The sequence below is a fragment of the Molothrus ater genome, chromosome 2 (genome assembly GCF_012460135.2).
Source record: "Molothrus ater isolate BHLD 08-10-18 breed brown headed cowbird chromosome 2, BPBGC_Mater_1.1, whole genome shotgun sequence".
Classification (NCBI taxonomy): domain Eukaryota; kingdom Metazoa; phylum Chordata; class Aves; order Passeriformes; family Icteridae; genus Molothrus; species Molothrus ater.
In genome coordinates, this window is record NC_050479.2 from 68,655,798 (window position 1) to 68,682,886 (window position 27,089).

At 38.9% G+C, this 27,089-nt stretch overlaps 1 protein-coding gene across 1 annotated transcript in view; it reads left to right on the plus strand.

Annotated features, from left to right (window-relative positions):
- LOC118700005 (heat shock protein 105 kDa) overlaps positions 1-22,412 on the plus strand; it is a 31,079-nt gene extending 8,667 nt beyond the window's left edge. The window contains exons 2-18 of the mRNA XM_054518591.1: positions 127-201; positions 5,959-6,099; positions 7,743-7,865; positions 9,093-9,192; positions 9,940-10,073; positions 10,554-10,798; positions 11,658-11,886; positions 12,778-12,884; positions 14,115-14,248; positions 16,265-16,470; positions 17,284-17,415; positions 18,164-18,301; positions 18,720-18,845; positions 19,378-19,485; positions 19,593-19,712; positions 20,909-21,070; positions 21,558-22,412. Coding sequence (XP_054374566.1) covers positions 127-201; positions 5,959-6,099; positions 7,743-7,865; positions 9,093-9,192; positions 9,940-10,073; positions 10,554-10,798; positions 11,658-11,886; positions 12,778-12,884; positions 14,115-14,248; positions 16,265-16,470; positions 17,284-17,415; positions 18,164-18,301; positions 18,720-18,845; positions 19,378-19,485; positions 19,593-19,712; positions 20,909-21,070; positions 21,558-21,755 — 2,478 coding nt within the window. The 3' untranslated portion in view covers positions 21,756-22,412. The remainder of the gene's footprint in view (positions 1-126; positions 202-5,958; positions 6,100-7,742; positions 7,866-9,092; positions 9,193-9,939; positions 10,074-10,553; positions 10,799-11,657; positions 11,887-12,777; positions 12,885-14,114; positions 14,249-16,264; positions 16,471-17,283; positions 17,416-18,163; positions 18,302-18,719; positions 18,846-19,377; positions 19,486-19,592; positions 19,713-20,908; positions 21,071-21,557) is intronic.
- The last annotated feature ends 4,677 nt before the right edge of the window (positions 22,413-27,089 follow it).

Genomic DNA, 27,089 nt, shown 5'->3' on the forward strand with positions numbered 1-27,089 from the left:
CCTCTAGTTTTTTACTACAGGAAAGACACTTTGACAGAAAAGACTCAGGTGTTTTATCTGCAGTAGTAGAAAACGAATCCGTGACAGTTCTCAGTCGTGTTTGTTGTCAGGACCGAGTTAATTTAGCCTGTTGTTCTTTCCAGGTCGGTGGTTTCATTTGGATCCAAAAACAGAGCTATTGGTGTGGCAGCTAAAAACCAGGTAGGTAATTTCCTGCTGCTAACTGTTGAAGTACCAGTGTGTGTAAAGAGAGTTGGCTGTGTGTATTTAAAGCCAAACAGCCTCAGTTTCTTGTTGAGTCTTTTATTTTAGAAATGCTGCACTATGCTGCCAGGCTTTCTTTGGAGAAATGTGGGATGTTTTTGCTAGAATGCTCTCTCCATCGTTAATGTAATACTTTCCAGTGGATATGTTCATATTCTGACAAGTTAAGGTCACTGGGTTTCTTTTCCTAATGATTGTATACGGGATTTTCCTGGTACTTGAAGGAAAACATTTTAAATTCTGTATATAGTCTCTTAAAATTAGATGTAAGGGGAGAGGTTTGGCTCAGATTCTTAAAGCTATTTAGGGTACCTTACTACCCTTGCATTTGCTGTAAATTAAATGCCCCTGGTTTTGAAGGTGCAAGTCCTTATTTTGGTTTTTTTGTTGTTTTTGGTTTTGTTGTTTTTTTTTTATTATTGAGGTGCTTTGAAAGATTGAATGTTTTCTTTATTAAAGTAGTATTTTCAGTTTAGAAGGAGAACTTGATTCCAACAAGTCTCAGAATAACAAACTGTAATGATGACAGAAATCCTTAGGTATTGTGCGTTGTTACATAACTGCTGCTGGGAGATCAAGCATGCAGCCTCGGCTGGCCTGTGCATCTCTCTCATGTAGCAAAGGACTGCAGTGGGTTTCCATGGAGAGAGCACTAAAGGAGACTTTATTCCACTGTAACAGCACTCCTCTTAATTTTAAATAGCCGAGGCAATACAAATACTTCACATGTTGACGAGCACATGCACATTCAGTTACAGGTTAGCATTTGGAGTAATGAAGTAAATACATGTGTTTGTGTTTCTTTTTTAAATTTCATTTCAGCATTGCTGAGTTGACTGCTGACATTGTTGCAAGTCAGAAACTAGTGTGATTCATTAGTGTGCAAAAATGAATTGTTACTCAAAATGAGAAATGATCTGAACCGATGTACTCTCAAGCATCTTTCAGTATTGTTAGATTGTTCCAGTAGGTGCTGTGGAAACAAGAAGTAAGCTGCAAGTGAGGCAGATTCTCTCTTAGCTTGCATCTGCAAGTGTGTATTTGCAGTAATGAACACCTGTGACTTCAGACTAACCTGTATGCTGTTACTTGATTATTTCATGCTTGGCTTTCCTAGAAATTGAAGCTAAATATTTTTGCCAGGAAAAAAGAATGTAATACTTTAAATGATAAAAGATGACAGATCATTTATTTTTGTAGTTGTAAGTGGTCCAGTTTGGCTGATGATCTGAGATGTGAATTGTTTCTTTTGTAAATGTGAAAGTTTCCTGACATGAACTACTGAGAGTTACATTTTTGGTGTCTTAGGGTGTAGTAGCTACTTAAATCAAGGAGTACAATGATTGTTTTCATTTGAAAAAGAAAAAGCAAAAAACCAAAAAAATCCCACAAAATAAAAAGAAGTGTTGACTGGTGACTTCTATGGTGTGATTTTGTGAGAGAGCTCAAAATACTTTAAGGTGCTGTCTTTAATATTTGAGAAATTGCTACTGGAGCAAATTTTCAGCGAATTTCTGTAACCTTTAGGTAAGCACTGGAGTTGAGAACAGTACATTAGTTAACAGATCATAATTCTCAGCTTTCTTAATTGTGACTAAGCAGGAAGATATTAAAACATGCTACAGACCTAATGGCATACAATTACTCTAAAAATATCTTAAGATTGTTCTCTTAGAAAAGGCTTTGAGGTTAATTCTAAATTAGGCTATAAAAGCTGCCAGAGTGTTTGCGCTTCTCTCCCCACTACATGGTAATAATTCCTGCTGCTACGTTCTTCAGCCATACAGCTGGGAAATACGTAGCATTCAAGCACTCTGAAGTTGTGGCTATACAAATAAATAAAACCATGCTGGGCAACGATCTTCAACATAGGAACCTAACTACTCAATCACATTTAAGTACTGGAATAGTTCCTGGCATGATTTTTGGCCTGTGTTAACTTGTGCTTGTACTATTAATTGCTGAGCACTGTTTGGTGATGAGAATAAACCAAGGATGACTCTCAGCAGGCAGTCCAAGTGTGACATCTTTCCACAGACACAGCTGTCTGAAAGTTACTGATTGTTAGTGGGAGTATGGCCTCCTTTTTTGTCAGGGAGCTTTTCTGTAGGAGAACTGTCCTAGTTGAGTAGCTTTTTAATAAAGATGTAGCTCAAATTCTTCTATTTCATGGTGGAAAATTTTTAATGCAACCAGGAATTGATGCTTTTCTTTGAGGGTAGTGAATGCTAGAAATATTCCTTGGTATGCTCAGCATTTGAGTTGCTATCATGCAGCCTGTTGGTGCCTGCCTAAATTGTTTTGTAGATAACACACTTCTATAATTTCTCTCTAATAAAATAGAATTAAGTTTACTCTGAGATACTTGTATTATCTCTTAGGCTGCTCTAGTTGTCTGTTTTCTGTTGTGCTTTGCATTTCTGATAACGAATGCTTCTTTATGTCACTTGTTTGCTCTGGGGAGCTTGCATTGTAGTTTAGCACATAGTTCAAGCTGTTGTTAGCAAAAAAAAAGTTCCAAGTTGCCTAAGCACTGTATTCTTCTTTGGTCTAGTGCAGCAATTTGAGTTGCTGCTAGGTGAGTGTGAACAAGGGAATGAAGTGATTTCAAAGTAGCTTAGGGAGAAAAAAGTAACTATTGAAATATACGGGGACACTTAAGCTTGACACTTAGTAACTAGGAAAGCCCTTCCTTGTGCTAAATGAAATAATGTTTAAAGTGGAGGTGGTGTGGCTTGGGCTGGAGGGCCAGTTTACAGACAGAGAAGCCAGCTTCATATGTAGTTGCAGTCTTTAAACATTTGAATTTGGTCTAAGTTCTGTCACCCAGGGTGACAAGAGTGAGGTGCAAGGTGAGTGGCTCTGTTTGCCAGCACAATCAGCAGCAGAGTGCTCCAGTGCAGTGCGGGGGGTTTCCTGAACTGGAGGAGTGTCACGGGGAAACAAGAGCTGCCAGAGGCCTGCAGCTTGAGTGGCAGTGGCTGATGAGACCTGGGTGGGGCCAGGAGCAACAACAGCCGTTTCCCCCAAATATAAAAGAAGCCCTTAGGGAGCACAGGTGAGCAGGGTGTGGCACAGCAGTGTGCAGGAAGGTGCAGAGGCAGTGCCAGCCCAGCCAGGGAGCAGCGGTACCCACCTGGCAGAAAGCCACGGCCTCGCTCAGCTTCACACCCGGCACGGCTGGCACAGCTGCCCAGACAGCTCTGGCAGGGACACACTGGGTGGCACTGCAGGGTGAGCCCTGCTCTCAGTACCAGTAATGGGTGGCACTTGTAAGCACAGATGTGGGAATGTGCCCAGGTACTCTTCCACTTAGTGAAGAACTCTGGTGGGAGGTGAGTAGGTTGAGGACTATCAGGGAGTGTGAGAGAGAGAGATGATATATTGGAATTGCACCCTGCCTTCCCTGGGACATGCCTGGGAGGCAGACAGGACACACAGAGGATTCCTTTCTCTCTCCTCCACCTGCTGGAAAGCACTGACTTGAAGGGATAGGGAGCAATCTGTCACCAAGGTTAAGTTGGCCTGTGTCAAAACTGCTTCCCTGGAGAAAAAGAGGACATTACCATAGGAGACTCCCTTTGGAAGGGAGCAGGAGGCCCAATATGCTGGCAGGAACCACTTCTTAGGAAAGTCTGCTGCCTCTCTGGGGTCCAAGTTCCTACCCCGGTATGGCTGTCAGATAATTATCCATTATTGGTTTCTCAGGTTGGCAGTGATGAGGTGACCAGGAAGTCCAAGGGCAATCAGGAGAGATTTCATAGCCTTGGAATGACTGCTTAAGGGATCAGGAGCACAAATAGTGCTATCATGTGTTCTCTATCCTTCCAGTTGCAGGAAATAAAGGAGGAAACAGAAAAAGCTAGCAGACCAATATCTGAGCTTGGTGCCATTGGCAGAATTTGGGGGTTTTGATCATGGGTCAGTTTACATGACAGCAGGACTGCTAGCAACAGGCAGGGTACACCTGTCTCAGAGGGGGAAAAGGATCTTTGCACAGGAGCTAGCAGGGATCACTGAGAGCTTTAAACCAGATTTGGAGGGGGAAAGACATACAACCAAGTTTGCTAGAGATAAGCCTGGGGGGCACCACAGCAGTGTTTGAGAGAGAGTGAGGTCCTTCACTCTGCTGCCTTGGTGGAGATGGGATGGAGATCCATGCAGCAGTGGTGGCACAAGGGTTATTATTGATGTGTTTGAAAGCTGTGAGAGCTCCTGAGAATGGTCACATAGGAGCTGGGGCTTCTCCTCTGCATAAATGTGGCAGGATCGATAGCCCAGCTGAATTGCATGCCAGCAGGCATCAATGCCTGCAGCACAGGCAATAAAGAGGAGGAGCTGGACACCACTGTGCAGCAGTAAAACTCTGACACAGTTGCCATTATGGCAACATGGGAGTATGAGTGGCAGAACTGGGGTGTTACTCCTAACTGGTTAAAAACTGGCTGGATAACCATGCCCAGAGTGTTATGGTGAATGGAGTTAAATCTGGCTGGCAGCATATCACCAGTCGTGTCCAAGGCTTAGTACTGGGGGCCAGCCCTATCTGGTATTTTATTCAGTGATCTGGAAAAAGGGATCGAGTGCAGCTTCAGTCACTTTGGAGGTGAGGCCATATTGGACTGGAGTGTTGATCTGCTGGAGGGCAGGATGGCTTTACAAAAGGATGTAGACAGGCTGGATTGAAGGGTTGAGGGCCACTGTGTGAGGTTTAACGAGTGCAGTGTCCTGCACTTGAGACACAACAACCTCATGTAACACTACAGGGTGGGAGCAGGGTGGCTGGGGAGCTGCCTGGTGGAAAAAGACCTGGGAGTGCTGTTTGACAGTGGTTGAACATGAGCCTGCTGTGCCCAGGTGGCCAAGAAGGCCAATGGTGCCTTTGCCTGTGTCAGCAGTAGTGTTCCAGCAGGACCAGGGCAGTGATTGTGCCCCTGCACTCAACACTGGTGAGGCCACACCTCAGATCCTGGGTTCACTTTTGGGCCCCTCACTACAAGAAGGATGCTGAGGTGCTGGAGTGAATCCAGAAAAGGACAATGGAGCTGGGGAAGGGTCTGGAGTGCAAGTCTGATGAGGAGCAGCTGAGGGAGCTGGGGGTGCTTAGCCTGGAGAAAAGGAAGCTCAGGTGTGTCCTTATCACTGTCTATAATAACCTAAAAGGAGCACAAAATTGCACCAGGAGAAGTTTAGATTAGCTGTTAGGAAAAGATTTTTTCACTGAATGGATTATAAACATCTGAACAGGCTGCCCAGGGAAGTGGTGGAGTCACTGTCCTGGGAGGTATGTAAAAGGTGTGTGGATGTGGCTTTTGGGGACATTGGTGGACTTGGCTGTGTTAGGTAAATAGCTGAACTTGATCTGAAAGGCCTTTTTCAATTTAAGTGGTTCTATCATTCTAAATTAGTTGGCTAAAGTAGTAGACTCTATTGATCATGTTATTGTTCACCCAGTTGTCTCAAGGTTTCAGAGATAGATAGTTTTATAATCCTTAATAAGTAATGGTCTGTGTCTAACTTATTAATGAGCTGATAAAAAGTACCAGACAGTAATTACCAGTGTTAAGTAAAGCTGTGACAAGGGAGTGAGCAGTAGTCTGAAAACTTGACCTGTGCTTGGGGGCCTACAGAACAGCACTGAACATTGCAGGCTGATTAAGAGTGGATTTCTAACTATCCTGTATTTCTTTACAGCAAATTACTCATGCCCACAACACTGTATCTAACTTCAAGAGATTCCATGGCCGTGCATTTAATGATCCTTTTGTTCAGAAGGAAAAAGAAAAGTTGAGCTATGATTTGGTTCCCATGAAGAATGGTGGAGTTGGAGTGAAGGTAAATCTGCAGTCTGTCTTTCTGGGTTGTATAGATAAATCTGAAGTCTTACATTTCAGCACCTGAAATGAAAATATGGGTTTCTTTTAATTACCCTAAAGGTAGGTTGTTTTAATCTCTCTGTTAAAGAAGAGCTCTTCTATGAATAGACAGCTTTATCTTTAAATAGTGGATATTAACCTTCAAATTAAGGTTCATTTACAAATAATTGCTGAAATGCAAGTTTCCCTGTTGGCAAATTGCACCTCTAGCTCAAACACACTGGCAGAAAAACTGCTAAGATAATTACAAGGTTGTATGGTTTTACTTCAAAGTATGACTTTCTGCCACTTGTGTGGAATGCATTGCAGCTGACTTATTAGGTGTTTTTAAACGCTTTAGAAAATAGTCAGAACTCTTCTTTAGAGGGATGGCCTTAAATGAGTGGCAAGTGTGTCTTTAGTGGACTGCCTGGAGTCAGTTACTTGCAAAAAGGTGTTCAAAACCAGTTCCTGTCACATTGCAGGTTTGCTCTTGCTTACATTTCAAGGACTTCACTGATGCAATGTCAGTTTTTCATAGAATAGGTGCAGTTTACATTGTGTCCATTTACAGAAATATGTACAATTACTGATAATGAAGCCCTGCTGACATAACAATCAGTGTTGCTTCACTGTTGAAGACTTTAGCTTGAACTGGTCCCTTATAACTTCAGTATAGATCAGTCCTAAGTAGTGAATAGATCACAGAAAAAAAGGGAGATGCTTTTTCTTTTGCTGTTTGTGATTTGTGAGGTTAACAGATAAATTCAGACAGAAATTATTGGTTTCCTTTAATCTGTGTGTAGGAGTCTTGTACTATCAGAGTCTAGTATTGGGAGAACTCTACTACTTGGTATTTTTCCTTATTTTCTTAGGCTGATTGGAGAACAAATTAGTATTTATTTGTATTTAACTGTGGTTAAAAAGTTTTAATAATTGATTCAGTAAAATTCAATAAGACTGGGAGGTTTAGAGAACAATTTTTCTATTAAAACCAAAATGCCTCTTTTTTCCCCAAAACATACTGAGTGAATAAAAGTGTTACTTTCAAGCATCAGCTGTAACATATTACTTCACTTCATCATTGTCATGTGTTCTATTGCATGATAAAAATGGTGCTTCAAGAATAATTTTTTGCTAAGAGAGCAATAAATAAACTTTTTGTTAAGCTTTATCTTAAGCTTTTAGTTGTTTCATATGCATAGGTGAACTGTTGTTGCACAGTTATTCCTTTCAGAGACGCCTCACATATTTGAGTAGAGGGATAAAAATGCCAAGGAAAAATACACAGCAAGTACTTCTGTACATTTTTTGCATTTGGCATCAGTTTGAAAAATGATGGCTATTTTTACTTAATGGTGTGCTGCATTTTAAATGTGTCATTTTTGGCAATTTCCTTAATCTATGGAGTTGATACAGTTCTTGATGTTTTAAGACAGAATGGAATTATTGCTTCTATAAGCACTCAGCTGGGAAATTAAATTGTAAACTGAAGTTCTATAATGAAATAATGAAGCATGTCATGATTCATAGAGTATTAGCCAGCAGTGTATCAAAGAACATTAAATGTATGCAATTTTCTATCAGTTGAACTAATGGAATTATTTTACCTATTCTGTCCAGGTCATGTACATGGATGAGGAGCACATCTTCAGTGTGGAACAGATTTCAGCTATGCTGTTGACTAAATTGAAGGAGACTGCAGAGAGTAACCTGAAAAAGCCAGTAACAGACTGTGTTATTTCTGTAAGTAATTGTAGTGCGCAGGAACATTATGTCTCTTAACTTCAGCTATTGAGGGCATTTTGTTTCTATTCATGCAGAGTGAAAAAGAACTCTGTTAAGCACTTACAAAGGGATTAATCCAAACTAGGTTTAGAGCTTCTGACTTAAAGAAATCCCAGGGCTGCTGCCATATTCCAGGCCCTGACTAACTTAATAAACTCATTCTCTTGGAAATGTCTGGTCCTTTGGACCCAAAATGTTTCTGGATCCAGGTATAAATCCTTCTGGAACAGCTTGCTTTCATGACTAAGCATACTAATTACTCATTGAAGTAAATACATATGTTGGTGTTTTTCTTGGATTTAAAACAATTTGATAACAGCTTTGAACAATTTCCTTTGTTTATGAAGATTTGCCCTCTGTCAGCTGAAAATTATAGTTTCTGCTGTGTTTATCTTCATCCTTTCAGCAAACTTTGTTTTGTTTCTTTCACTGTTATGACTGCACAGAAAATGACCTCAGATCAAGATCAGTCATTCCATTGCAAAGCCCCAGTATAAAATAACACCTGCCTCTCTGTTCTCAATGACTCTGAACAAGTCTGTCTTATGTTGCATCTAGGAATATTTAGCTCTGTTATTATTAGAAATGTTGATTCTCCAATTGAACCTGGAAAGCTAGTTCTTCATGTGGCCCTGGAGGGGGGACATCAGAAGGCACTGTCCATGCCAGAGATCTGTAGAAAATTTTCAGCAGCCTATTCCTTCAGAATTTCTTAGCACTTCTTGCCCAAAGTAATTTCTGCCAAAATAGATTCTCTTCATTTGTTATCCCTTATTTCTTTGCATCTCTCACATCTGTAGTATTGCTGTATGCTTTTAATTCCCTCTTTCCTTGGACAGGAGTCTACCTGCTAGCTCTGATTAAGGTATTCCATGTCACTCTCTTCATAATACCCAGTTTCACATTTTGAGCCAGCACTTACTGTTATTAACATTTGTATACAAATAACTCATTTGTTTCTTGCTAGTGTGTGCTCATGTAAACTAGCTGATGCTGTTTTAATTCCATCTCTGAGTAGAATATTTGAAGTGTCAATTCAGTATGGTAGTTGCATTTTAGAGGCTTGCAGTAAGTATCTTCCTCAAAGAGGAGGAATAGATACAATTTTTAATTAATACTTTCAAATAAGTGGTGTAATGTCTCATTTTCTGGAAATAACTTTGTATTCTCACCTGCTTTCTTCAGGTTCCATCATTTTTCACAGATGCTGAAAGGAGGTCCCTTCTGGATGCAGCTCAGATTGTTGGTCTAAATTGTCTTAGATTAATGAATGACATGACAGCAGGTAAGTAGGATAAAAGAGCAGTTCCTGCAATTGACAGGTGGGATAGAGGGTCCATTTAATTACTTTAAGAAGAAGGACTGACTTGAAAAGGCAAATATAAGACATAAATATTTGAAAAACTTGTGTTCTTTTCTTGGTTTAATGTCTTCTGTGTGAATGGGTAGATGAGATCAAGCTCCATTGATAATTATTTCCCTGAGCACTTATTTAGGAGTCACTACATGTGCCTGGACTACTTGTTCATTTAGAGTACTGCCAGATCCACAGTTGCAGGAGTTAGACAGTCCTAAAGGAAGTTCCTTGATTAAACATCAACACATCATAACTTCCAAGGCTTTTTTTCAGTATAGTCAGGATTTTAAGCAGACACATGGCTCTGCTGACCATTTATACAACACTCAGACAAAACTTCCCAGCTTGGAAGATACTCACTGGAAATACAAAACTGGGTTTGGGTTTTGTTGTTAAGATGTTCTATGTTTTTGATTACTTTGCAAGGCAAAAAGAAACAAACCCAAACAAATGCTTAGGGAGCATATACATGACTAAGGGAGTAAGTTCTGCTTTTCAGGTCCTACAGCTTAGATTAATGGAACAAAGCTTCCACAAAGATAATGTATGTTCACAGGTGTATGTCTGGATTTGTCTTTATGCTTTTGATCTTATAGCTTAATGTTCACAGGGTTGTTGTGGTATGCCACTGGAAATTAGAGATTGTGTGGATAATATCTGACACTTCTTTTGCAGTGGCTCTGAATTATGGAATTTATAAACAAGACCTTCCAGCTCCTGAAGAGAAGCCACGGATAGTTGTGTTTGTTGATATGGGACATTCTGCATTTCAAGTATCAGCCTGTGCATTCAACAAGAGTAAACTGAAGGTAGTAAGATTAAATGGAAATAAAAAGGTTTACCAGCAATTAGAATCAAATAGCCTGCCAGTCTGCCTTCTTTTTTAAATTCTGAAATAATTTAATGCATGGAAAGTGGCAACGAGTCAAAAGGCAAAGGTTTTCATCAGTGTCCTTCATTTCATTAGAATTGTTTCAAACAGGCTGTAAATTTCTTGCAATACACAAATGTAAGATAAATAATACTAGTGCTATAATTTATTTTGCTTTATCTAAATGAGTGTGTGTATGGATGAAAATTTTGAATACTTAGGATTGTCACTTCGTTACTTAGTCTTATTTCCTCTGTAAAAGTGAAGATCAATTTTTGGCTGGTGTGATTGTGCATTGGAAGATAGGCTGACCTATCCCCAGCATTATTTTGAAGCAAGGACTTGCTGATACTGGAAGACTGCTATTCCCTGTGATTTTATTAGTGTTAAACTAAATAATTGTGTTCTTTTAAACCAGGTACTTGGGACAGCATTTGACCCTTTCCTTGGTGGGAGAAACTTTGATGGAAAGCTGGTAGATTACTTTTGTGCAGAAATAAAATCAAAGTACAAACTAGATCCAAAAACCAAAGTTCGGGCTCTTCTTCGTCTGTATCAGGAATGTGAGAAACTGAAGAAACTGATGAGTTCAAATAGCACAGACATTCCCCTAAATATTGAGTGTTTCATGAATGATACTGATGTATCTGGAAAAATGAACAGGTGAGTTCTGTACCAGACAGGCATTTGCTTTAGTGGCCATTTTTTTCAAGTAGTGTTTCTTTCGGTGTTTGAAAGAAACTTAATGTGCTAAAATTAAGTCTAAGTGCTGAATAGCTGTGGCATTTTGTAATGCTAGAACAGCTAAGTCTGGGAAATGGGATGTTCAGCTACCTGAGTAATGTTTCAGTGCAATAAAGCATACATAAAAATTTAGATTCTTTTTGTAGAATATGGTCTTAAAACCATGGATTGATGCTTGCAAACCAGAAGGTTGGTTGCATATTTTGACTTGCTGCATATTTTAGGTAACTTAAATCCCATACTCTTTAAGATAGGAACAATTTAAGCTTTGTTTCTTTTTTTCTGTTCTTAGTGTACTATGGAATTGATAGAGAAATGGAGGGCAGAAACAGTGCTTAGGGGTGATGAATTGATTATGGTCCAAGTGTAAATGAAGTCTCTCTCTCTTCACATGCATGGCTTCATTTGTTTGGTAGCTACTGCTAAGAGTGGTGGGTTGTTTTTCTTCCAGTATTTAGGCAACAGTTTTTCATTATAAAGGAAGTGTCAGTGTTTTCTGATTTATCTGTAACATCTGCTCTGAGGCAAATACATAGCAGCTGCCCAAACAAAACCTTTATCTTATTTAACTACATTGATAGTGGCTTAGGAAAATTTGAAAGCAGCTGTTTGTGTACTACCCTGTCTATGGTTGCCACTTTGGCCTACTCACAGGAGTTTAGCTTTAGGTCTCTGCAGTGTAGTTAACCAACCTAGTCAGCGTCGGTTTGGAAACAAATACCAGGCAAGGTTCTCGTGGGACAGGCATTCTTTAGTTAATTCCATTTTTTTTTCTTAGGTCACAATTTGAAGAACTGTGTGCTGACCTGCTGCAGAGGATAGAGATGCCTCTGCTTTCATTAATGGAACAAACACAGCTGAAAGTGGAAGATGTAAATGCTGTAGAGATTGTGGGAGGAGCAACCCGTATTCCTGCTGTCAAAGAGAGGATTGCTAAATTCTTTGGCAAGGATGTCAGTACAACACTGAATGCAGATGAAGCCATAGCTAGGGGCTGTGCTCTGCAGGTATAGTACTGGCAGCACTTGATGAAATTAAAAGATGTATTTCTTCCATGAAGAATAGGTCAAGCAGTTATGAAAAATTGTAGAAGTGGTCCATTTTAACATACTCAAGGGAACATACATGTTCACTAGGTCTTTTTATGGGACTGTACTGTTTAAAAAGATCAGCGTAGTCCTCCCTGGTGCAGTACTCTATTGCAGGGTGCTTTCTGTAAGCAGCCCCCTCTGCTCTTCAGAAGAACACAATCTAGAGATCTTTAATGCCAAAAATTCAAGTTGTTGTCAAGCTGCAAGTTACTTTTACTCAACAAGATATAAGAAGTATTCATGGAGAGCCCAAACTACTGCAAGTTTGACTTTCCTGGTATCCAGCTTGCCATTAATGTGAAACAGGCTTTATTCTGTGTCCCTCCCATTTTTACTGTTTCCAGCTATATTTTACAAGCAAACCACACATTCTGTATTCTTCCTTTTCTCCTTTAACTTCTTGTCTTATTTCACCCTCTTCTCTTTGACTTGTTTCTTTACTCTGTCTCACTGACAGCTTCCCATTGCCAGCAATCTGTTGTGTTTGGGGAAAGAAGCAAGACCCTTTAGATAAACACTTCTTTTAGGAGTAAGCCCTGCAGAATTTCCCTTTTTTATAGTCCTGCTATTTTCTTAGTGTTACCTTTACTCACAAGCTGCAAAAGACCTGCTAACACAGCACATAAACACTTGTGTGTGAGATTTCTCATACTGCGTTGAAATTGAGTATTGAAATAGTCCTGCCTGGTAAAATCAATACAGTTCTCACTTGTTTGAAAATTTTTGCTGTCATGTCTAGTGGAGTAGAGGAGTTAACCAGCTTTAATGCAAGCTTTTTTGTTGTTTGTTTTTTATTATTTTTTTCAGTGTGCCATTCTTTCTCCGGCTTTTAAAGTGAGAGAATTTTCTGTGACAGATGCTACGCCTTTTCCAATATCTCTGCTGTGGAACACAGAAGCAGAGGACACTGAAGGGTAGGTAGCTCAGACTACCATTCCATGAAGCTTTTGACCTTCTTAATTCAGGGGTCATGTTCTTGCTTGCATTTAAACTAGGATTTTGGCATTCACATGCAGAAAACCCATAGGCCATGTACTAGAGATGGTTGACAGAGAAGATTGTGAAGACATAGGTTGAAATTTGAGCTGTAATTCCTCATTTGTAAAAACATAAAGATTTTTAAAAAGTAAGTGAAAGAGCTACCAACTAGTATCTTGTCTTGCCTTTATCTGGTTGTCAGGATTAGGAATATAAAATTAGATCAGTGCTTGGGTCCTGGTTCCACTTTGCCTTCTGGCTTTTCATTTTTTACTCAAGGTGTTCCTGACACCGAAGATTCTTGATTTATTAGTAATGTTAGGTACTATGGAAATATTGTGAACTTATATGGATGCTATTTATCTGACTGCAGGAGGAATTTAACACCTAGCAGAAATTTAACATTTGTAAGAGTGATTTCTTGCTGCAGTCTCATATGACTGACATCTGTTACTAATTGTGCCATGCCTGTGGAAAATGCAATTGTTTTCTAGGATGTAAAGAGCTCCAAGTTCAACCTGTGGAAAAATCATGGTTCTAGAGGGATCTGTTCATACTTTTTTCATGTTCTTTGTAGTTTAGCCTTTTTTTCTTCCTGTCTGTTTTCTGTGGAGGTGCAGGGCCTAATTGTTCTGTCACCTATGAGAGCAGCCTGTGGGTTCATGTTCTAGGTAAAGCTCTCATTTTCTCACATCTAGGTTATTAGATGAGATCTTCCACAGTTAGGAGACAAAGCTTAGTTGGAAATTGGGATCAGGCTGGCATAATAGCGGACACGCCATAGAACATGAAGTAAAGCTGGTTGTTTTTCTGTCATGTTGAGGAATGAATAATAATCTGGTGTCAGGGCTCTCAACTGAGCCATGCAACGTAAATGAGCAAGGAATTAACAGGGCTATAATTATCCCTTTGAGACTAAGGAAGGGTGCAAATTATGATTCAAAATACACCATTTCAAGCTCAAATAGTGGAATAGGACAAGTTCTCATTACAGTAGAGAACAGTAAATCCTTTTCCTTGCAGTAGAGTAGTAAAGTGTCTTTATTGGAATTGTTCAGAAGGGTAATGTTTCAAAGCGTGATATTCCTCTAAAGAGTTCTGACCCTATATCAAAACTTTCCAGGTCAAATACACTGCTAAAAGTGATACTTTTCCCTTAATTACAGAGTTCATGAGGTCTTCAGCAGAAATCATGCAGCACCCTTTTCTAAGGTACTTACATTCTATAGGAAAGGTCCATTTGAGCTAGAAGCTTTTTATTCTGATCCTAATGGAGTCCCATATCCTGAGTCAAAAATTGGTAAGTAGTTGTCCTGGAAATAGTGTTGTCTCCAATAGAACAATTTGGAATCAAAGAGTAACTGTTGTGCAGTATGGTTATGATGTATATATTCAGGCTTTTGTCTCTGAAGGACTCAGAATGTTCCCATTCCTGAGACAACTGAATTGGTATTTTTTATTTTTCTTGCTTATAATGTTGCTTTGGCTGAATGAAGAAATGAGGGGGAACAAATCAATGCCTACAACTAAAATGTGGTTATGACTACTAAAGATAGCTTTTTAACTTTTTAAATCTTCTGCTTATCACTGAAGCAAGCTAGGAATAATTGAATAATATCTCCTGTATATAAAAAAAAGCATGTCGTGAATAACTAGTTGTTTTTACCTATGCCTTCTGGGACTGACATAATGCTGAGTAACTTCTAATCAAAGCAGTCTGAAATAGTGGCAGCTACAAGACTACAGTATTGATTCGTCTATGCAACATTTCTAAGCAGTTCTTTCATACTTGTTGACAAATTGCAGCACTTGACAGTGTTGATACTTACAAAGAGCTTACAACGTGGTTAGTTAGAAAAAGACTGATGGTAAAGACAGGCCAATTAAATAATTGTTCTTGAATTGTAAGCATGCAATTAAATGTTGTTTGTTTGCATGCCATGTATTTTGAAAAACCAGCACAAGGGAGAGGGACTTATTACAAGCACAAGTAGTGACAGTACAAGGGGGAATAGCTTTAAAAACTGCAAAAGAGCTGGTTTAGATTAGATATTTGGAGCAAAGTCTTTGCTGTGAGGATGGTGAGGCACTGGAATAGGTTTCCCAGAGAAGTTGTGGATGCCCCATCCTTGGAGGTATTTAAGACCAGGTTGGATGAAGTCCTGAGCAACCTGGTCCAATGAAAGGCAGGGGGTTTGGAATGTAGTCTTTAAGGTCACTTCCAACCCAGGCCATTCTATGATTCTCTGACTATATTCTGTAGTTACAGAAACATCAGACTGCCTTTTGTGGCTAACTCTTACCATAAAGACTGATGGTGGGGTTTGGCAGTGTTCAATTAATTTGGCTTTGACAAATGAGAAACTGTTTATCTGCTGTTCTGAAAACTGGTAAGAACAGAACTGAAGATCAGATTTGTTTCAACTCAGTTGCCAATTAATTCTTTGCTCAGAACAGAATTATTGGTATGACTAATGGGTGAAATAGTAGTTCTAATGAGACTGGCAAAAGAAAGAACAGGTCACACAATTCCAGTATTATTGGATTTATGAGAGAGAGGATTATATTCTCTAGCCTGTGAGAAAGGCAGGTAAAAGCTTGTGCATTTGTGATCTAGATCTGTTGCTGAAGGAATGGTGTGTGCAAATATGTATATTTGGCCTGTGAATTTGGGCAGCTTGTACTTTGCAGCTAAGTGAGCATTCTGGTCTCTAGGTCACTCTTTTGGTAATCCATGCATAAGGAAAAATGTCTGCAGTAATGTCAAGGACATCTGATTCTTCATTTACTGTTGAACTAATTGTCAGTCTATTAGTTTCACAATGCTTGTTTCAAGTATTACAGTAGTTACAGAACAATTAGGTTCTGCCCAAGAATAAAAGGTAATGGCAGACTTGCATGGATGTTAGAAGCTGTAAGGAAAGCCTCTCGAAATACTGCTTCTGTCTTGGGCAGTAACTTGTATTAGAAAGGCACCGTTTTATATTGGCATTAGACTAAGCCCTTCAGTAGTTTTCTTTCAGCCCACTAGTAACACAGAGAGCACCAGTTTTGTATTTACTCTGTATTAGTTGTGTCAGAAAAACCTACTCTTCACTTTATAAGATGAAGTTAGCTGAAAAGCAGGTGTACTTTGGTTTTGTTGGGTTTTTTTTTCTGGTAGTACTGATTTAATTTGAGGGACTGTGAGATTAGCATGGAGGCTTCATTAAATATTTAGAAAACAGTTTGTCTATGAAAAAGGGAGATGTTTTCCTGGCTCTGTAATATTACCTACTTAATTCCACTGTGTGAGTTTTGATTCTTTTGGTTTTAGGTAGGTATGTTATCCAGAATGTGGCAGCCCAGAAAGACGGAGAGAAGTCTAAAGTCAAAGTGAAAGTCCGTGTCAATACTCATGGCATTTTCAGTGTGTCCACTGCATCTATGGTAGAACCAGTTAAAAGTGAAGAGTGTGAAGATGTTAGTGTTGAGACTGAAGTGGAAGCTCAGGACCAGAGGTCTATTGAAAACTTCAGTGATGTAAGTTGACCTTTCTTGTGTGTGAATGTCCTTAATGATTGATGAAAGTGTGTTATGCTGTTACATACTCTGGAAGAAAAATACCTTCCTCTAAAGAAGCAAAAGGAGATTAATTTTAAGATGTGTGTAGCTGTCAGGAAATTGTCTTTACAAGAACAGGAGATAATTTGTGGTATCTTGAAAGCGTGTGGATTTCAAAATCAGTTATCGTGCGAAGTGCCAAATAGTGACAGGTTGAGGTTTGAGGGTGGGGTTGCTTACAGCTGCCATAGTTATCCAACTGTTCCAAACAGGAGAACTAGATTTGGATTGTTAATTATCCATGCACTTTGTGGTGAAAGAATTTATATGTAATGGATTTGTACTGATCCCCTTTGTATCAGTAAAGTTTTTTGAAGCCTTTTGTGAAAGGGAAAGCTGAATTGTTTTCTACAGCATTAAAGGAGAGGGGAGCACTGGGGAATAATGCACATTGTTATAGTCTACTTGATCTTTTAATAGTTTTGAGGGGGAAAAAGTAAACATTATGACTCAAGAAATTAAAAGCCCCTTTTTGTACGAGAAAGTGGTAGCACGTGCACACACGCACACAAGTATTGTGCAGCAAGCCTGGCACTGGTAACATTTTCATGAACTCCTTCTGAACTTGCACCCAGTCTGTATCTCCATAGCTGAAGCGTGTGTGTTTCTGCGTGTGCACAGAATGCTGTGTAGGGCACTTTGTACCGTACGTGCGTCAGAAGTGACGTGCCCTATACTTAAATGCAAGTGCACATGCCTTCTACATCCTTTGTGCCTGGGCTTTCATTTCAGAAAAATATCCAGCAAGAGAACAGTGAGGCTGGAACACAGTCCCAGGTACAAACTGATGGTCAGCAAACGTCACAGTCTCCCCCTTCATCAGAACCTCCCTCTGAAGAAAACAAAATCCCAGATGTCAAGAAAGTGAGTGACCCTTTAACTCTGTTGAAAATGTTATCCTATATAATGGCTTTTAAAATGGTAATATATTTCAGGAAAAGTAGGAACTTGGTGTTGGAACCTTTTTCATTTTCACACCTTTACTATAGTGAAAAATAATATCTGTATCTTGTGATGATTTCTGTACAGAGTTTGCAAAAGGATTCCTGCAAGAAGCCTTTCTCTACCACTTCCATGTCTTCTTGCAGTGTTGTACAACTCGTTTATTTGGGTTGCAGACATTTCAATTTAACCAGCAGTTAAAGGCCAAGCTTATTAGGCCTGCTGAGGGAAGCTGGGATCAGGAATTCATAAACCTAAAAGGAAACAATCAGTGTGAAGCATTTGTCTGCATGTTATTGCTAGTGATTTCATTTTTTTCATCAGTATGAGATGAAAAATGCTTTGGGTTAAAATCTTAAGGCCTATCAGCATCATTAGTGAACTGCTACGTTACACATGAACACTTCTGGAAAATCTGCAAACACAGCATATATCTGAGAAATGTCCTTGCTGCAGCTCAGTGCTTACTGTCTCGAAACAGACTTTAAGGAGACTAGGATAGGAGGTGGAATCCCCAAAAGGAAAGTGCCTCATGAGCATATTTTGAAGATTTTAAAAGAACATGGAAAAACCTTTGTGTGTTCTTCCTCTGAATGTGTCTTTCATCATAGCAGTACTTCATCAGAAAGAAGTCAGGAAAATTATCTTATTTTTCTTCTTTCTAACTCAGACAAATGAGAAGAAAGGTGATCAGCCCCCAGAAGCTAAAAAACCCAAGATAAAAGTGAAGAATGTGGAACTGCCCATTGAAGCTAACTTGGTTTGGCAGTTAGGAAAAGATCTCCTCAATATGTATATTGAAACAGAGGTGAGTTAGTGTGGTTTAGACTGCTTTCTTGTGTGCAGTTATTAACCATTCACCTGCTTCTCAAGGCAACCTCTGTTCTTGTACTGTCACCCTGGAGTGTGGGCTCAATTAACAGTGAGCTAACATACTGTCTGCCTTCTAACACATAACTGACAAATGTTTATCAGAAAGACTGAAATGTCCTTTACAGCAATTAGTATTAGAGCACTGATCCATGGAATGGCATCACAGATTCATTTAAACTGTTGTAATCCAGAGAAGTGCAACCCATTTCTTCAGATGAGTCTACTGCATAATAATGAGAATTTCAACAGTTAGGTGAACCAAGGCCTCTGGGAGACTTTACAGGAGCTGTGCTTCGTAGAATGCTGTTTGAACATTGTTATTTTTTAATTAAAATATTTTCTGTGGTATACAGGGAAAGATGATTATGCAAGATAAACTGGAGAAAGAAAGAAATGATGCAAAGAATGCAGTGGAGGAATATGTATATGAGTTCAGGGACAAGCTGTCTGGACCATATGAAAAGTTTGTTTGTGAAAAGGTAGGTTATGGTTTCAGGAACTTCTTCGAAAATACCAAGTACCTGTTTTGTATACCTTGGTTAAACTTGCTCAAAGCCACCCTAAACATAGCTGCAAAACCAGAACTTCATTTGAATGATGGCAGTGACTAACTCAGAATAAGCTTAGGTGTAACAAATACATATCCCTGAAAAAAAGTTTTGTCACAAATGGAGTAAAGTTTTGTTTCCAATTGGAACTGGTGACTGGAAGGGGAAACTGTGTTATTTATGTGTAACCAAAACCATGAATTAGAGTTACACCTCAAGCATTGGCCTAATCAAAGACAAAAGTCTGTAAATGCTACCTTTGTTGTAGATGTGTGTTTCTTAGTCCAGAAGCTGGCATGGTTTAAGTAACTAAATTAGGCAAAAGCTGCAGTAGAAATTAAATTTTTATAGAGGAGGCTAAGGATTCATGTGTATATTTACCTCTGTTATGTTCCTTCAAGACAAACATGGTTGATTGGTGTGTATTTCAGTGTTTGATGTGTTGAATTATATTGACACACAGGATCTGCAGGGATTCTCTGCCCTCCTAGCAGAGACAGAAGGCTGGCTGTATGAAGAGGGTGAAGATGAAGCAAAGCAGGTGTATGTAGAAAAATTAGAGAATTTAAAGGTAGGCCTGTTAATATGCCCGAAAAGCAAAATTTCCAAAAGACTGTGCTAAACAACATTAATGAATGTTAATGAATCACATAAACATGGAGAAATTGCTTTTTCTAGAAATTAGGTACTCCAATTGAAATGCGCTTCCAAGAAGCAGAGGAACGACCAAAGCTATTACAAGAATTGGGACACAGACTCCAGTATTATGCTACAATAGCTGGGGAATTCAGGAATAAAGTAAGTGGCCTTTTTTTAACCACAGTGCTTCCGTGAGGCTCATTGGCTGGAGGGCTTCAAATGCACTTTCAGATGAGCTGTGAACTACTGCTATATAGGTCACAAATTTAACACCACAAATGTTTCCCAGTACTCAAAAAATCTCATGCAGTGTGTCATATCTTCAGTTGCTTGATACTTCTGGATGTTTCCAGACTGAAGAGGGTGTTCTAATAAAGAGTTTAGACTTGTGGTCTGATTCTTGACCTTTAAAAAACTGATCTGTTATTTAGAAATGCACTCTTCTTCCAGTTCTTTCAGGACGAGAATTATTGTATGGTGAGCATTAGTGTAAAACCTAGCTGCAGATAAAGTAAAAACCACAATTTTCTTATATGTGGGTATTTGAGGTTTGGTTTTTTGTGGGGTTTTTGTGTTTGGTTTGTTTTCCATTACTATTTGTAGATTATGTTCTTGATAACTTTGCAGTCTGAAAACTTGCTCCTTGAATTTCAGCTTAAAGAATTTTAATAGGATGGCTCACAACACTCAGACTAATTAATAATAAATAATAATAAATAATAAATAAATCTGAGACTTAACATCAGAAACAATTATGTCTTCACAGCTGTAGATAAGAAAATTAGTGAAATCATAGTAGTAGTAGTGTTGTATGTGAAATAACTAACATCATTGTAAATAGTATATTTAAAAACTTAGCTTTATTTAAGAATTCTAAATACAGATTCATTGGTTGTGTTGCTGTGAGTAGGTCCTTCTCCGGATAGTAGTTAATTGTGTAACTGTAGCATTGTAGGGAATGCTAAAGTTGAAAACTGTGGTCCTTTCCTTGTACATCAGAATCTCAATGTCCAAACTATCTTGGGCGCAGGTAGCTCCTCCAGAACGGGAGGGAATTTTTTTTTATCAGCTTTGTTAAGAATGTTATATTTTTTGCATGACTTTTTGTGAAGCTTCTATGCCCTCTGTGAAACAGATTGCTTGTTCATTTGGGTAAAGGAAGCTTTATATTCACATCTGTATTTCCTGTTGTCTCTTGCTGTAATGGATCTCCCTTGTGGCTAACTTCTATTTGTTTTGACCATTGGAAGAGATTTACAAGTTATGAATAATTGAGATAGACTTGTTGGCATAACTTCATTACATTTTTAACACTTGACATTATTAACTAATACAAAATGTTTGTATTTGGACAGGATGAGAAATACATCCATATCGATGAGATGGAAATGATGAAAGTAGAGAAGTGTGTTAGTGAAGTGGTAGAGTGGATGAATAATGCTGTGAGTGCACAGGCTAAGAAGAGCTTAGATCAGGATCCAGCTGTGCATTCAAGTGAAATTAAGGCAAAGCTACAAGTAAGTACCATAAGAAACTACCTTGAGAGGTTGGTGCTAAAAGTAGACTGGTATCTGTGTCTTTTGTCTTTTCCCAGTTTCATCGTGCTGCTCTAGTGTTCTTGAAAGGTAGAAAGTATGGAAAGGAGGAGATCCAGCAGAAAGAAGAGGAGCTCTAGTGTACTGTATACAATTCTGTGGAGCTCATTGATATTTTGTCTTTCAGTCACCTTAAAAACTCAGGTTGTTTTTCAGTATTCTACTGAGATACAAAATAGTATTGAAAAAAACCAATGTGAAATCCAAAATACTTAGTTGAACTTTGCCCACAGAACATCAGAAAGTATACCAATTTATTTCAGAGTACAATAAGTACTTTACTTTGGACTGAGGGGAACAAATGCAGAAGCCAATTTCAAACAGTTTTTTGGACACAGGACTTTTTGCACTAGTGAAGCTGGTGGCTCCTTAATACACATTCTGCCCACATCTTTTCCATCTTTTTTAGGAGTTAAACAATGTCTGTGAGCCTGTTGTGACACAACCAAAACCAAAAGTTGACTCTCCTAAGGAGGAAAACCCATTAAGTGAGCAGAGTGATTATAAAACTGAAGACATGGGAGATGACAAAAATTCTGAAATGCCTCAGCAAAACGGTGAATGTCATCCAGGTGATCAAAACACCATTAACATGGACCTGGACTAAGGCACTGCACTTGCAGCAATTATTTCATCCCATGACAGAAGATGTTTTGGCTGTCATATGTGATGGGGGTGGGAATGCATTGTTTTGGAAACTATTTATATTTTTTTTCTTAAGACTTGTCAGGGAATATGTTATGTTGTGGGAGGAAGAATAGTAAAAGTGTTGGTCATGACTATCCTAAAAGGAAAATTGCCTTGGTAACTTTCAGATTCCTGTGGAATTGTGAGTTCATACTAAGCTTCTGTGCAGTATTTCACCATTTGCATCACTAAAGATGAAAAGAAGCCCTTGCTTTGAAATGTACTGCTCCTTTAAAAGATTGTAATCGAAACACTAGAGGCATTTGTAGATGCCAAGGTAGTTTTCTTTTGTCTGGACATCTAATTGGGTATGTCAGAAAAAGCCAGTGTCTGTCCCCTTCACAAGGACTTTGCAGAAGAACTTCTGTCTGAGGTTTTTGATTGTTGCAGTCCAAAGTACTTATCAGGTAATGAGATGGTGAAATGTGTTAGTAGCATGCAGAAACGCTTACGTTTCATCTCTTGCTAAACAATGCATTTTTCATGTGGGGTACATAAAATGAAGGAAATGCTAATTCTGTTAGTGTTATTGTGAAGCTTTTTAAAGAGCTTTGAAATAAAGTTCATTTTACTGGTATCTCCTGACCTCTTGAGTTTAACTGTTCACAGTACTTCGGCTCCAAGTGTTGCCCTCCTCACAGTGTGACAGGCCATTGCTTTTTGTTTCTGTGCAGGAGTCATAAACACTTAAAACTCACACTTTGCACTGAACCAGTTGTACAGTGAGAAGAATGTAATTTAGCCCCCTAACGAGTAATGCCTCTTTCTTTTCTTTGGCCCAAGTGTTGTAAACACCTGAAAGAACCCGAAAACTTCACAGATGTTAGAGCATAGGACAGTGCTTGTAACTGATGCCTATATAATTTAGGTTACAAGGTGCTTATATAACTTGAATTATAAGATATCCATATAACCTAATGTATATGTATAACCTGATACCAATAATAACCTGAATCATAACTTTTATACCTGTGTAAAATGATATAAATAACTTTCTATACAATGTAATGGCTAGTATGTGGTAAACTAGTTGCTTAATGCTGAATAGACAAAAAACATGGAAAAACTCACCAGGTGGACAGTTTTAGAGATAGATAAGTATACTACTACTAATGAGAAATTGGCAAATGTAAAGGCAATTAGCCACAAAACAAAGAATTTAGGCCAGTTAAGACCGGACAGACCAAGGAACACTGTAACTACACACACTCTGAAGACAAGGTTGAAATGTTCAGATGTGAAGACGATCTTGGAAACCTTCATCAAAGACCCCTGAAATGGGGAGGCACAGGTGCAGTGCAAAAGAACTATCTAATAACCATGAGATCATACATGTGATGATGCAGTGACATAGTGATACTAAGCAGTACTTACTCTTTAAGTACACCACAGCACTTGACAAAAGTGGGTGAGGTTGGTGGAGAAATCCCCTTCATCCCCAGTGCTGCAAGAAGCAAATACCTGCTCCGTAGACATTGGTCTGTGGGGATTTATTTCCAGCCTAATGGAACCATGTAACTTAGAAATTTTAATCCACGGTTCACAGTAAGATGTTAAAACCTAGTTAAATACGTAGGCTAGGCTCTGCTTTTTGTTATAGACTAAACTGAAATAATGATATTTTCAGCCCATTCAAGTTGTTCTGGTCAAATCTTAGTAAAGGTTTTAAAAACTAAGAATTCCTCTCAAGTAAATCTCTCTAGTCTATCAGAGAAGATCTTTTTGCATACTTGGTGCAGGGGAGGATGCTCTGTGTTAAACATCGAATTACACTGGGGAATATTAGGCACCTGAAATGCTGTGGGAAGAACTTATCTTGGAAGCATAGTCTGAAGGGTGTTAACTCTGCTGATGCACAGAAGCACAAATTCCATATGTAAGCATGTGGCACCAGATGCTTAAAGATAAGTGTCACTAAATGCAAAAGTGTTTTGGTTTGTTTTTTTAAATAAGGGTTTATTGTGGCTACAGCAGTATTTCATCTGGAGCAACACAACCTAATGGAGAAAAGACAAATTTGTGCTACTAGAGCTACTAAAGAAGGGAGTACAGATGAGAGGACTGGTGCTTTCAAGGGCCAGCTAATCCTATATAAGGCAAGTCTTTTTCTTCTAGTTGGTGTTTTTAGCATCAGCCTTCCATAAGTCTTCTCACAGCCAGGGGCAGCAGCTCTAATGCAGCGTGTGCAGTTTCCTGCAGTAGTGCCCAGTTTTCTGCTTTGACTATATTGACTGCATATAACCCATTTGATAACTGAGTTATCAAAATGCAGATCACTGTTATTGGCTGCTTTGAGCTGCCTGTTTTTCTCTTCTGCTGATCCATTAGACATGGGTGTACAGTTAGCAACAATAGAAATATTTTGATTTTTTCCTTTTCCTGGTGCTAAGGGAATTGAAGGACCAAACTTCAAAACCATGTCTGAGGTATGGAGAAATATTTCTGTGTTGGTACCAGTAGAGTGGTTTCATCAAGGCTTAACTGTTACTAACAGACTACTGTTTGCTTACATTATTGCTGAAATGGAAATTGACTTATATTGCAAAATCAGTAAGATACCTTAGGAGAAAGCTTAGCTTAATCAGTGGAAAATTTTGTAGAGGCATTTGAAGTATAATCTGTCAGAAAAACTAGTCCTGAATCTACAAAAAGCAGCTTTTCTGGTCCTGATGGATTGCCATGTATTGAGTTACCTCTATGGAAGGTACTGAATTTTCCCTCTAACTTTCCTCTAATGAGCCTTCATAAAAAGTCTGCACTGAGAACAGATGAATCTGGGCTGGATTTTTTTCTAGATTTCTGCACTGTTAACTATTTCATACCAGCTAATGGTGTGACAAGTGGTGAATCCCTTATGATTAAGTGGCTTATTTAAATCTTTACAGTGCTTGTGCTTTACCCTGAGAGGGGGAAGAAGGCAAACAAGAATAGATCAGTGATACAACTTTACCTTCCCTCCCTTTGCCCCACTTTAATGACTTTGCTTTCTAATTTACCTTTTACCAGACACATGGGGAAATCCTGTGTGCCAGCTTCACTTTGATCTCAGTGTCAGTGACAGGGGAGGTGAGGAGGTTCAGGATGGCAGCTCCCTTCATGCTGCAACATAGCACAAAAACAGCACCACAAGACAGAGATTACTGGCCAGCTGAATCTCACTGGTACAAGGGTGTAAGGGCCTTAATATTTTACTGACTGAATACTGCACAAAGGTTTGACTGTCCTTTTGGAAGGAGAGAGAAAGATAACTTGATTCCTCCAAAGCAAGCTTTTGCAATTCTTTTCAAAAAGCATTTTTGCTGCTGTGTATTGTTACATTCACATATAATGTGTTTCTTAGAGTTCCCAATTTTACCCAAGTCTTTACAGCTGTTTTGCTATAGTGACATTGCTAATAGGGGAGAATTTACATCAGTATGCAGTGTTGTTTTATTTTTGAGGCACGGCCTTTCTCAAGCTGTATTCTGAAATGCTTGAGAGTCCTTTGACATATCAGAGAAAAGTGTCTTATAAGTACAAACCTTTGTTTGTTATTCAGAAAATGTGTGCTCTATAGAAAAACCTTAAATGCCCCACTAAAAATGTTTAAGGTCATAGTAGGGGTAAACACTCAAACTGGACCTAATCAGATTGCCTTTTTGGGTCACTATTAACCTTAATTACATATATAAGTATTCCTTAACCACCTTTATCTTCCCAGACTTGTGAGTTAACTCAGTCTTTAAAATTTATAAACTCACAGCACACATCAGGTTGCCTGAAATTTACTCTTTGTCCAATTTGGAGTCTTAGATGACTAAAATTTATGTAAAATACATGGGACTTGTCATAACAGTTGTATTTTCCTTTGCCATTTTTTTTCCTGAAAGCTTTAGTGGAATGAAGAACTGTGAGATTATGCACAGTCAGAGAAACTGTATTTTTACATGAAATTTTAAAGTATTTTAAGCCAAGAAAAGCTTAGAGCCACAAAAAAGATATGGACAAAATAAGTAAAAAAAAAAGGGTAAAGTCCTAAAATTTATCTATTGTATAACCTCTTTCACACAGGTTTGATTTAGTGTGTTTTGGCAGACTACCACTACATACACTGGCTATGTGATGCATTTTAATTCTTCGTCAGGTACCTTGCCCCTCAGTGAAATATCATTTTATTACTTACTGCTCCCATTTTGTAATAGGTTTGACTTTCCAGAGGGGGTGTGTGGTGCAAATGATGGAGCCCAAATAAGATAATTTCTCTGGACTATCAAATATACTTCTATCATTTATAATAAAGTTCTCATTTATCAGGTTGGCTCTTTATTCATGTAAATTAGGAGTACTGTTAAACTCTGCAGGTGAAGTCACTGAAGTGCCAGAGTCACTGAGTTGCTAGATTTGAGTGGAGTTTTTAACTTTGTTGTTACAGCTGAGCCTGATTGTCAGGGTGTCTACTGCTCTGGTGCAGATAATGTTTGTGTTCCATGCATATATTTATTGTGCCTCCCTGTGATTAAACCACAGCACAGCTCCTTGGAAAATATTCCAAAAAGAGAGATGTGTTTGTTTGTTCCATGGACCTTGATCAATTCCCCCAAACTGGTATTGATTTCAATGAGTTTTAATTCAGAGAGCTTTCAGCTGACTTTCAAAAGTGGTGAAGGAGACAAAACTGAACAGAACAAACAAGAACTTTAGCATAAAATTTCCATGCTTTGTTATCATTAAAAAGGCATAGCAGGCATAATAAAACCTCTTAACATTTTAGATTTTGGATTGTCTTATAAACTGGCCTATAGTTACTCTGGCTAAGGAAGTAAAAATTTTTGCCTATGTATTTCCTCCTCAGAATGAAAGTTGCATAGAAAAAATAGAAAAATCCCAAAGGCACCCCCTTGGGAATGAAGAAACCTTATCCTGTCAGCTGTAGGCCCTAGTGATTTAAAATACAGATGGAGACTAAAGCAGAAGAGACATGAGAAAAGTACAGGTCTAAACACCAAGAGCAGTGCATGAATCTAAGCTCTATGGGCTCACCCACCCATGGCTCCAGCAGGAGGGTGATTAGGAAAGGCCACGCTGGCTTCCTGCAGGTTTTCCTTCCCTGTACACCTGCCATGTGCCACTTGCTCAGCCCTTAGCATTCTTACCCCAGTGTTCTCCAGGCAGACTCCAGAGATGAGCTGTGCCCTCCAAAGGCAGGGACAGCAGGACTCGTCTTTGCACATGGACTCTGATCTATCAAAGCAGAGGCAGAGCAGCACAGAGATCC